Source organism: Gymnogyps californianus, chromosome 6 (genome assembly GCF_018139145.2).
Source record: "Gymnogyps californianus isolate 813 chromosome 6, ASM1813914v2, whole genome shotgun sequence".
NCBI classification, from domain to species: Eukaryota; Metazoa; Chordata; class Aves; order Accipitriformes; family Cathartidae; genus Gymnogyps; species Gymnogyps californianus.
Window position 1 is genome coordinate 21,564,681 of NC_059476.1, and position 12,714 is coordinate 21,577,394.

The window sequence follows — 12,714 nt, forward strand, 5'->3', positions numbered from 1 at the left end:
TTTAGAATATCACTTTTGTACACAAATCAAAACTTTTTGCCTAAAACACTCATACTCTTAATCTGCATATTTATACTGAAAAATGCTGTAATAAAGGGCTTAAAATGTGTATTTTCTTCAGGATGCAAGTATAGTGCACTGCATAAGCTTTCATATAAACAGTATATTAATATAGCCATTTTTGGTTACCCTTCCCTAATATATAATTTGTTCTACAAAAGACACATGTAATATCCCACACTTTTGGTTTGCTGGATAATTTCAGGTTGTTAAACATGTTCTCTGAGTAACACATACTATATAGTAATATGTTGAAATACTAAAAATAAAATAACCAAGATTTATATTTTTGTAAATTATACTTTATATCCTCTAGATTGTTACATGCTTTTAACAAAAGCTAATAAATTAAAGGTACAGTAGTATCTAAAAATACTTGAATTGTCTTTCTATAAATGCACTCTGTTACATTCTGTTAATTAGATGGAAATATGTAAATACATGTTAAGCTTGTCATAATGCACCTCAATAGATTAAAGACAGAAGGGAATACTATGATCATGTAGACGGACCTCCTGCATAGCACAGATCAAAGAACCTTGCTCAGTAGTTTCTGCATCATGCATTATGGAACTTCTGTTTTGAGCTTGGGAATATCTTTGAAAAACATGCATAAATTTGGCTTTAAAGATTTCATGTGATAGAATATCTCTACTGGACTACAAGTAGTTGTTCCAAAAGTTAGTGCTCTTTGTTCATATGCAGTGGCTTAATCCTAGTCTGAATTTGCTGAGCTTTAGCTTCAGTTCACTGGATCTTACTGTAACCTATTTTATTAGATCCCTTTTATCTATTATCCAAAATACTTCCACTGTGTATTTTTAGTATATAGAGCAGGGTCAAATTACATTTTGGCTAAGATTTAAATAGATACTTTGATTTCTTATTCTAAGCCTCAAAACAATTTCTCACAGCTCTTTTCTGAACTCTTTCCAGAACATTCATTAACTTTCTTTTCTAACAGTGAACATGAAAATGGGATACAGTATTTGGCAGTGGTTCTTTTAGAAGTCTTTATAGAAATAAAGTTTCTGCATCCCTCTAACTCCTGTACAATCCTCTGTTGATACATTTATGGTAGCCCTTGTAACAGCAGCACTCCTTTAAGAGCTGATGTTCCATCACTGTGCCTGTCAATCCTCTTTCTCAGTGTCCCTGCATGCCAGGACACGCTTGCCACATATTCCATTTTCACCCACCTGCTGTACAATAGCATAGGCAGACTAGGAGCGGAACAAACTTCTGAAGTCTGTGAGGTAGCACAGAGTGCAAGATATGGAGTGTTTCCTCCTTAAGAGACAGTCTAACCTTCTGCACTATCTTGTCCTATTAAGAGTTGTATTGTTTAGGGAAAGGACAGTACACACACTACCTTCCGATGAATGACTAACTGTAAGGCTCCTATCCTGCTAAGGTGCTAGGTAACTTCTGCCACCAATATTCCATACTCATGTGGTGCAGAAACCCAGACAACAGAGGTGTGTAAATGTGGTACTTTCTGCTAACCTATATAAAAGCAAGATTCAGTGTGTATGGGAGTCTCTGTAAGGTTACTCTCACAGTTGTTCTTGTTAGTTCCTCCTAAACAGCTCTCAATAAGAAGTAGATAGTTCTAAGGCACCTTGTAGTGACTGCCAGTTATGACTGCCAAAAGATCATGGATCCAGCTAGGCCTTTCTTCTTCTCCCAAAGTACTACAGTGACTTACACTGGAAGTACTGGGACAAACCTTTGTATACTGTTGCTGTTAAAGATCTCCCTTAAAAATGTAGGGTCTTGTGTTTTTATAAATCATGAGAAACTCAACTACAGTTGACAAAGTAATGCTAATGCATAAAGAAAAATCAAAAAGTTCTCAGAAATTCATTATTTATTCCTACGGAACAGCCATAAGCATAAAACTTTTCAAAGTGTCTTAAGTCGTCATCACTTCTGTTCTCTATGAAAATCTATCCTTTTCTGTAGGTCTAGTCTTGCTCCCATTTAGCACCAGCTCTGAACAGCACGACATATTAGCCTAGTGTGCTTATGTTTTCATCTATTGCATTTTGTTTTTCTTAAGGAATCTTTTCTATATCTTGAATTAGTCCTTGGGTACAAACTTCCTTTCCAAGATGTGCTGATGCAAGCAATTAGGAGATACCATCCTATGATCTGTTATAAGGTGTTATAAGGACATGAGAGAAAATGCTACTCCTATGCTCATTAGGATACCTATAAAACCCTGAAAGGTTTAGTCTGCATTTAAAGGTTTGTTTGCAAAACTACGTTATTTAGGATAGGCAAAACAAAATTATACCTGTAAGTGGCATAGCTCTCAAGGCATACCCTTACTACACAAGCAATACAATTCTCTTATTAGTAAAGTTATTTCATTTGGAGTTTAGCTGTACCGGTCAATTATCTGATGCGAACAAGGTCTTAAACCACTATTTGTTTAGTGGTTTAAGCTACTACTTTCTGGGTCTTTGGTATTTGGATGTCTAATCTTCCTCTAGAAAAGGAAATTTTGCATTTGAAATGGCACAAATGCAGTCAGCTGCTGCTGGAAGACGCTGATACCCTTACTCTCTTGGGTCCAACAGATCTTTTGATTGCTATGAACATACTGTAAACCATTCCACTCAATGTTTAAGTTTCTAGAGAAAGTTACTATTGACAAACACTTAAAATAGCAGGTCAAGATAATTCCAGTAACTGATCCTTAAAAATTGAGGATATATTAATATGGGATGATTAAAGACAGATAAAACAGGAAAACAGCTGATACTAGCCAGCAAAGTGTTAAGGACATTTTTTTCTAAAACAAATCCAATTTCAAACTTTGAGGCCACAGTTTAATTGCCAGAGGTAACAGCAACAGCTACAATGTACCTAGGTTTTTGTGAAGTATTTCAATTCACTTGCACAAGGCTACATAATTAAAAGAAACCACTGGACAATATTAATATATTTGTGTATCACATGAATTAACAACTGTCTCACTGCCAAACCTCAAAGAGCAGCTTTCAAAAGGAATTGCCACTGAATGAAACTGTTCATTGTAAAGTTTCTGCAAAGCTGACACTTGGCCTGACACTATCTGACATCTTTATATATGAACTGGAAGTCTGTATATAACAACCCCCACAGCATTTGCAAAATACAGTGTTTAGGAGAGAGGTTTTTATATAGATCTCTTGATCTAGCTGCACTCTATGTAATCAAAATTCATTTTAAGGTAGACAGATGCAGAACTTAGTACCTAGGCACAAGGAATGGAGGCTGCTCCTACTGAGTAAAAGACTGTACCCTTGAAAGCCATAACTCTTAAAACAATTTTTGTGGATATCATGGATTTATGGCACAGTATAAGCATCCAGGGTGATGCTATGTAAAGAGAGCTAATGAAAGCTTTGAAAAGACAAATTGGAGTAGTGAACCACATAAGGAAAGGAGATTTTATTTCTGCATGTGGCACTGGTGGACTGCCACTAGAAAACTATGTATAGCCCCAGTGTTCACCTTTTCAAAAAGACATTCAAATTCTGAGAGACATGAAAAAGAAACAAAAACAGTTAAAGAAAATGTCTTATAACATGTGACTAAAAAGCACAATCTGTTTATTTTATCAGAAGTAACTTGATTACACTGTACAAGTACTTTGACAGAGAGAAAATGCCATGGGGCTCCTTAAGCCAGCTAGAAAGTTACAAGAAATTCTGTCTAGAAGGTGAAGCCAGGCACAATGAAATAATAAATGAAGCATCATGTTTTTTTAAGTGTAAGTGATAATCTTTTAGAGTAAGTGCTACAAAAATTGAAGAAATCTTCTATTCTTTGACATCTTCAGCTAAATTCTGGAGACCCTTAAAAATTTATGTTTTAGCCAAACACAAGTAATTGGGCTCTGCATGCAGGTAGGAAACACAAAGACCTCGAGTAAAACATAACAGTCTTGCTATGCAGGAGACCAGTATCAATGCCAAATAATCCTTTCTGACTTTATACCACAGGAACATAATTAACCAGGGTCTAGGATCTCAGCTGTCACTTGAACAGACACATAAGTGAGTACTTGAGAAGTCTGGGATCGCTTTAAACACTGTGTATGCACTGCTAGAAAACTGGAGAAGAATGGCCAGAAAGGACAAAATCTTGTCTGCATCTTTGCAATGAGATTTTTTTTTTAATGTAAAAGCTCATAATACTGTTCAGACTTTATGGCACGTGTACAGTACGGGTTGAGTTGTGCTTAGAAAAAATGATACATTAATAGTACAGATAAAACACTTATGTATCATCAGATTAAATCATAATGCATTCATTAAGATAAATAGCAAGTGATATTTTTGTCTATAAATAAACTAGGTTTTTTTCTTCTGTATCACGACAAATTCTATTCTATCATCAGTCTTGTATTGTTGCCTTGGCCCATTCTTCTCGTGGATAACAGTATCTTCACAGATAATCTTCTGTATCTTCACGGAGACCTTTTACTTTCCATGTGACCTTAGAAGACCTAGTTCTGTCTTCATTTTGAGGTCACTGAAATGACTGGTTGTTCTTGGACTGGATTGACCATCAAGAATCTAAGAAATATATTACATAAGATACTATAAAAAGAAGACTAAATTCCCATACACCAAAGGAATCAAACTGAAAATGGACAAGCCTGCAAACAACATGAAGCAAACTTGACACAAAACAGATATTTCACTGTGTACAAACAATAGCTCTTGGCTGATAAATTGAAAAAAGTTTTAAGGTTGTTTGTATTGTCATGAGATCATGTCTTGCAGAATCACAGGTCTCCATCAAATGATGGGGGATTTTCTGATGGCATGTGAAGGAACTGTAATAAAGATTTGTGAGATGTTATTTACTAATAGCTAATAGAGTAATTTTGTTCTAGATCTCTATTTTCTAGTCTTGATGAAAACAGTGTAATCTTCTACGTCCCTAAGAAAGCTTCTCTCTGTGTTGGCAAGGAAATGATAGAAGAGTGTAATTAAGCAATGATGACCCTAAAGTGAAATGTGGATTCTTTACTATATACAATGTCCTTCCCACCAGCCACATGTGTTTGTCAGATGTTTACAGAATCTTCATTAACTAAGAGCTTTGCTAGATAACAGAAGCTAAAGCATGGCATCAATGACTCTGATAAGGGCAAGTGTACAACCAATCTGCTTGACAACTGACAAGAGGCTGGGGTTTGAAGCAGACTGCAAAAAGAACACAAGAAAGTGATTTGTAAAGGGCATTCCAGTTGTTTGCCTTCCATCTCCTTTCCTCTGTCTGTAATGAAACAAGACTTTTAATCAGCTAAAATACCCTTGTCCTCTTGTCTCTCCACCAGAAAGTAAATATAGAAGAAATGCATTATTTTGGAGTATTAGCTGCACTGTCTGTTTTCAACATCATTGCCTGTTTGACAAGAGGCAAGCCTTTGGAAGACTGGGACAAGTTATCAGCTATGGGAAAGTCTGATGCACATTTTCACGATCCTGGGGAAGTGGAAGATGAGACCCATTTCGACTTTAAATCTTTCCTGGAGAATATGAAGACAGATTTACTAAGGAGTTTGAATTTGTCAAGAGTCCCCTCACAAGTGAAGACCAAAGAACCACCACCACAGTTCATGATTGATTTATACAACAGATACGCTGCAGACAAGTCCTCCATCCCTGCATCCAATATTGTAAGGAGCTTCAGTACTGAAGGTAGGAGAAGTCCTAAATATGTGGACTAGAATTTTTAAAGAAGTAAATGGACAGTAGGTACTCAGATTCTTTTGAAATTCAGAGGGAACTGAGTGCCTAACTTCCACAGATTCTTTAGAAATGAAACAGATTAAAATTTTGGATTGTAGTCTTGCTCTGTAGTTTCTTTCAATCTTTTAAAAAATACAATTACCTTTAGTTTTCTTCTTTGCTATTTTCACTGTACAATATTCTCTTCGCAAATGCATCAACTGAGATGATGCACTGAATAACGGAGCTTATATGACTCATGTTTCTCAAAGCCAGAGATTTGAAATTGAGTTTTAATGTTAGAATGCAAACTTTTGATCATTTATAATTGAGACATCCATGCTAGAGAGCTCTTCTATCAGGTGGGCTCTTTGCAGAGACACAGCAGCCAACTGAGAAATGTGTCTCTGGATCCAAGCAAGGAACAGCAGTGCTCCCCCAAAATTCTGGGTTAGGTGGAAAGATTTATATGGAAATAGGTAGTCAAGCTTGTCTCAACTAAAAAAATTTCAAGATCCCTGTCTATGTAACATTAAATAGACTTTTAAAAGCTCCATCAAAAGAAGCAGTAAAAAAGTTAGAAGTAAATGCAATCCTTGTAATAAAAATGAGACAGGGAGAATCGAAGCTTTTGTTTATATGAAAAATAGACATATTCAGGTAACAGCACTACGGAGAACTCCAAATTCCCAAATTAGTGCCCCTAGTCCTGAAATGGAAAGAAACCCTAACAGTATGAGCTAGATTATAGTTTCCATATCTCAATCTCCTCTCCAACTGCTTTAGTGGGTAAACACTCTGAAGAAGTGTCAACATTAGCCAATTAAAATTGCCCTAAAACCCAATCATGATTGAGTAATTATCTTACATTGACCATTAAATAGACATCAGTCAGTGATGACTTTTAAACACTACCAATCTGACCTTCCAGCCAAACATCTGCCTCTCCCAAGGCAGAGTTGCTGGTACTGCACATAGCTTTGCAGAAAAAAAACCCAAACAAAATGCACACAAGCTCAATGAGTCCAGCCTGGAATGGACTGGGACCTGGGCATGAAAGGCTGTTTATCACCAAGTCCCAATTTAGACAGATCCTGAAGCTTCAATTCAGGATTTTCAAAAACGTTTCCATTTCCCCAAACTCCCAGTAATCCAAGCTGCTTTCAAAGTTATCTGAAGACAACAACAAAAGCCTCAGCACAGCTAGTTCTTAGAGACACTTATATATAACACTATATATACACTTATATAACAATATATAGTATACTTCTCTGTATTAGGAGGGCAGTTCATCCCATTGCATGATGATAAGAGTAGGAAATTCATAGGTTTTTTAGGAATTCTTTGTGGAAAAATCTCTTTAGGAAATCGCTAAATCTGAACACTCCCCAGATGCCTTATTTATGTACTTAATGCTGACCAGCATCATCCACAGCTTGTTCTAGGCAGACTCTTTACGCTCCCCTCCACACACTCACCTGACCATGCAATCTTGGTGAAAATACTACTAACACCAGGGGCCTCCATTTCCTCTTTTCGCTCCCTGCCCTTGAAACTCAGCCAGAAGACAGTATTATTTATCTTTTTTTAATGCTGGGTAGCCATGCTCTTATTTTACCCCCAAAATACATCCTGAGTCTTTTAAAAGCAAGTTACTTGGACAGTCAGAAGCACTGTAACCACGTGTTTTAATTTCCTATTGCAGATGTTGTTTCTTTAGCTTCACCAGAAGAAAATCCATTTCAGAAACACATCTTGCTCTTCAACATCTCTATTCCACGATATGAGGAAATCACCAGAGCTGAATTGAGAATTTATATCTCCTGTCACAGAGAAGTTGGGTCTCTCTCTAGGCTGGAAGGCAACATGGTAATTTATGATGTTCTAGACAGTGACCACTGGGAAAATGCAGAAAGTACCAAATCTTTCCTTGTCTCCCACAATATCCAGGAGTGTGGCTGGGAGATGTTTGAAGTGTCCAGCGCTGTGAAAAGATGGGTGAGGGCAGACAAACTGAAGACTAAAAACAAGCTAGAGGTTGTTATAGAGAGTAAGGCTCTGGGTGGTTTCACTTGTGGGAAGCTGGATATCAGTGTTACCCCTGACACTAAAAATCTGCCCCTGTTAATAGTGTTCTCCAATGACCGCAGAAATGGGACAAAAGAGACCAAAGTGGAGCTCCGGGAGATGATTGTTCATGAACAAGAAAGCGTGCTAAAGAAATTAGGAAAGAACAGTACTTCGTCTGAAGAGGAAGAACAGGGAGAGGAAAAGGCCGTCACTGGGCCCCACCAGCATTCCTCCAGAAGCAAGAGAAGCATCGGAGCCAACCACTGCCGGAGAACTTCCCTCCATGTGAACTTTGAAGAGATTGGCTGGGATTCCTGGATCATTGCACCAAAAGATTATGAGGCTTTTGAGTGTAAAGGAGGTTGTTTCTTCCCTCTGACAGATAATGTTACCCCAACAAAACATGCTATTGTCCAAACTCTGGTGCATCTCCAAAACCCAAAGAAAGCTTCCAAGGCCTGTTGCGTTCCAACCAAATTGGATTCAATCTCCATTCTTTATAAGGATGATGCTGGTGTGCCCACTTTGATATATAACTATGAAGGGATGAAAGTGGCAGAATGTGGCTGCAGGTAGTATACAAGGCAGAATCTCTAAGAAAAAGAATATCCTCTTTTTCTGCTCTGTGTAAATCTGTACATTAGTGATGCAAATGAAAATCCTTGCAAGCAAGGTTTGGAGCAGGGTATGGGGCTGGTTGTCGTTGTTGCTGCTTGCTTTGAAGGAAAACTGGCATTTAAAGAATGGCAATCATTGTAAATAGCCTGCATTATATATCATGGCAAAGTGAATACTGGATTAAAATATTGTGAGATTGAATGAACTACGCATTATTTGGCAACAGTGATACAATTTGAATACCTTTTTCAACTTTTCTGTTTAATCGATTCTGTTTAGGTCACAAACTAAAGAATTTTCAATGGGGATTTAGGATGTCCTGTCAATGTTTAATAGGTATTGAAATCTAATTCTCTCAGCCAACTCTGACATTTTCAACTTCTGTAAAACTCAGCAAACGGAATTTAGTCTGCATGGTAAAGTCAGGAGTCTAAATCCTGCAAGCCTTTTCTCATATCAGTAATCTCAGAGGCTTTTACAGGCAAATTATTTACTCCTGTAAGTGAAGATTTGCAGTATTCAAAACAGAAGAGATTCTCAGTCCTATTTCATTCCCAAGTTTCCTTCTGTGGGTAGCAGGTGCCTTGGTTTCAGCTTTCTTATCCTCAGCGTCCCTATTTTTACCCCTTTATGGCACATACTTGAATGATAAGAAGTGCAGCCTTCCGCTTCTAAGACACTGTTCCCTAGGAGGAACAGCAGCCCTTATCTCTGCACAAAGATAAGGAGCCACTTTGACCTACTGCATATTCTTAGTTTTTCTTTGCAAGAACATGCAGTCAAACGACATTCAGCCTTAGAAGCTGTATCCTAAGAGCAGTGGGGGTTGGCAGAGCTCAGCACTTGTGAAAAGCCCGGGCTACTTATTTAGAGGCCTAAATATGTTCTTTGGAGTTCGATATTAGGCTCCAATTTTTTAAAAATTTCCTCTTAGGAGAAACTCTATTTTACATACAAAATTCTTTCACCCCTTAGAAGTCTGGGAAAAACTGAAAACTTCTATCTGTGTTCTATGAGACTTATACTGCTGTATGGGAAATATACTATCATAAAATAGTTCTCCTGACTTCAGTTGTCTTTTCACTAAACAAGGATCCCATCTTTCCTGCAATTAAAGCAAACTTCCTTTGATTCTAACGAAGGTTGGTTTCAGGTGATAGGTGTAAGTGCTGTACAATGCCACCATAGTCCACCTCACTTCTACTTCTCCACCACCTTCCACACACACACACACACAAAAAAAAAAAACCCAAAAAAACTATCAGAGAACATTTTTGATCCAAACCCACAGCAAAATACACATCTGTTCAAAATGGTGAAGGATATTGATGAGGCAAAAATCTAAACAGTAGCTTAATGTATGGAAGCAACAGGATTTAAATCGATACATATGTTTTAAATTAGGGCAGCCTGTGGGCAAGACGAATTCATTTGGCATGAACAGGTCAGCTTGAAATCTAATACACAGTTTATTTACTATTGTTAACTTAATACAGAGCAAATAGCAGGTGAGTGTGAGCAGCACGGTTGTAATTCCATCAAGAACTGCTGGTTGCATCACAAACCATGAGCACAAAGCACGATTCACCAAAATCCTTGGACTGATTTATAGGCTTTTTCTTTAGAACTGGGCTGCAATTGGATCAGATTCAAGATCTGGGTCCATGCAAACTCCATCCATCCATAGCTGCATGTCATTAACCTCTTAAGCTTCCCGTGACAGTCCTCTCATTTTACCACTCCCCACTGGCTTCTGTCATCTTACAGTCATCGTTAATGTCTTCCTCCTTTCAGAACCCCCTGTATTCTCTCCCTGTTTTGTTCATGTCTCCTAAGCTCATGACATTTTGCACAACTTCTCTTAAGTAAGTAAAAGAAACCACCAAACAAGCACTTGGTGTGATCACATTAGAAAAGTTATTCACCCATGTGTCGAGGTAATTGTTGCTGTGTGCTCGTAAGTCATCTAAACACAAGGTCCTAGTTACATTTCGACTTCACTGAATACAGGACTTTGTCCATAATTAAATGAAAAAGTGGGGTAGGGGAAAGACCAGTTCCCACATGCTCACAGAGAGAAATTCTCAAGAATCAGGTTTGGTGTTTTTTTCACATTCTGAGTCAAATGTTGATCTTTGTTTTCCAAGCTTACTTGGAGGGAAAAAAAAAAGAGCCAAAGCCATTTTTGGTTCAAAAACTCTGATCCTAGCTATGCTATCAGAATTCCAGAGAAGGTCTACAGATCCATCCCAAAACTGGACTACAAGTCGCTTTTGTATTTCAACCAAAAAAATCAATTGCTCTTCCAGCCAGCTTTGACTATCACATTCCCATAGGCTTAACATTTTGGTTGGTATGGTAGTAAAACGAAACATGACTCTTTCCATGGGGTGATCAGGGTCAAGAAGAAATGAGAACCCAGTAGTGACTGCAGATGCTACCTACAGCATGGCTGAAGTGTGTGTCAAATTGATGCTAGGTTTTACATTGTAAATTTAGCAGCTTGATTTATGTAGTTTTGAACATTCAATTTTAAACAATTGCTTGAGTTCCCTCACGTTTCAACTGCTTTGGGATGCAACGAATCAGCCACGTGGAAGAGTAGGCAAAGCACCTTGCCCCCTGCTTCAAGCTGGGCCCCACTGGACACTGAGAAAACCTTCTCTCATCACTGGATTCTGAACGTTGACCAGCAGCTTGCTGCTACTGAGGAGCAGGTTGGGGCTTATGCACTGTCCAGCAGGCACACGGTTAACATTAAAACTTATTTAACACAAACGTGGCTGGAGCATGCCTTCCTTCTCAGGCCCATTAGCTATCTGTGTAACAGCCCTGTAACATCAGAATCACCAGCTGACTTCACAGCCAATTTTAAGGCTACCCTATAGCACTTCAGTCTTAATAGATAAACGTGGTAAGCTGGTGGAAGCTGGTCAGGAGATATAGCTGTTGCTATTTTTACATAGCTTCCCATCTTGTCTATGTACACAGCAGGCACAATGTCCTCTGATCTCATCCTCTCTGTGCCATGTCCCAACACAGAAGAACAGCTGATGCAACTTACCACTTAACAACACAGCACAAGTGACCACTAAAAGTCAAAAAGATCTCCATTTTCACTATTCTTTTCCACAGGTGAAGAGGCATTAGCTTCATGGGAATATGGAGATGTTCAGCTGGTATCTGCTCAGACACCTTTATACTGGAAAGATCCTGACAATATAGAAATGTTAAGCTAGAATTGCCAATTCCTGATATTCAGAATAATAGGTTTTAGACTGCCTCTGAAGGAGGCTTATCATTTCAGACACAATTGTGTCTGAAACAACACAATTAACCCTGCTCCCGGACCACAGCTGATTCTTCTCTCCAGCCTCCTCAGAGCCTGGCCATTACCACATAGGAAATGCATGTAGGTGCATGGCCATGCACCATGGCGGTCCACATAGGCATACACTGTGAGCTCCAGAAGGTATCAGTACCTTGCTGTAGCAACTCATAGGCAGCACCGAATCGAAGTTTGTTACTGCAAAGAAGAGCTGAAGGGTACAGATGGGAACACAGAACAAGCTGGCAAAGCCAACAAGTAGTAAATGAACAATGTCTGTGAGGCAAGACCCTATCCTCAAACAGCGTTAACAACAGCTCCACATACCCTCTGGCTGCTCTGAACAGCTAACAGGACATTGCATCTGACTGCTAACCACCTTCCTTCTCCCTGTGTTAACTCCCCAACTTACCATTTGGTGTGTGTTCAGCAAAGACAAAAACACGGCAGGTCCCTCCAGAGTCTCTAGAGAGCAAGGGGCTCAAAGAGCTCTGCCTGTCCATCTGCAAGGCTGGAGGCTCTAACTGCAGGTGCCTGAGGTGCAAATCTCCTCTGTGCCACCCCGAGTATGACTGAGGCCTACAAACTGCCTCAGAGCCATCTTTGGCCTCTCTTCAGCCTTCAGTGCTTTCTCTAAGCCCTGCCTCCATGCTCTCTCGGTGCCATCGCCCGGCTGTGAGGGGCCTCCGAGCTGCCCACGCCGCACCATCTCTGGGCTGTGAGGGGCCTCCGTGCTGCCTCGGCGCCATCTTCAGGCTGCGTAGTGCTTCTGTGCCAGCTCTGTTCGTTACTCCCCAGCCGTCTTCACACATTTTCTTACTCTCCCTCACATGGTACCTTAAAATCTCTCAGCTTAAAGGTGCCTCCTGCCGTCTCCCTCTGGGCTGCCCACAGCCTTTTTTG

At 39.2% G+C, this 12,714-nt stretch overlaps 1 protein-coding gene across 1 annotated transcript; it reads left to right on the forward strand.

Annotated features, from left to right (window-relative positions):
• Nucleotides 1-5,419: 5,419 nt before the first annotated feature.
• GDF2 (growth differentiation factor 2) lies at nt 5,420-8,441 on the forward strand. The gene is made up of 2 exons (XM_050899405.1): nt 5,420-5,765; nt 7,501-8,441. The coding sequence occupies exons 1-2, from the start codon at nt 5,420-5,422 to the stop codon at nt 8,439-8,441; spliced, it is 1,287 nt and encodes a 428-aa protein (XP_050755362.1).
• Nucleotides 8,442-12,714: the final 4,273 nt, after the last annotated feature.

Bases quoted from the DNA above. Each gene is read 5' to 3' on its own strand.
- GDF2 (XM_050899405.1), top strand. From the start codon at position 5,420: ATGCATTATTTTGGAGTATTAGCTGCACTGTCTGTTTTCAACATCATT. The intron at 5,766-7,500 runs GTAGGAGAAGTC...TTCCTATTGCAG, and splicing joins AAGGAGCTTCAGTACTGAAG to ATGTTGTTTCTTTAGCTTCA.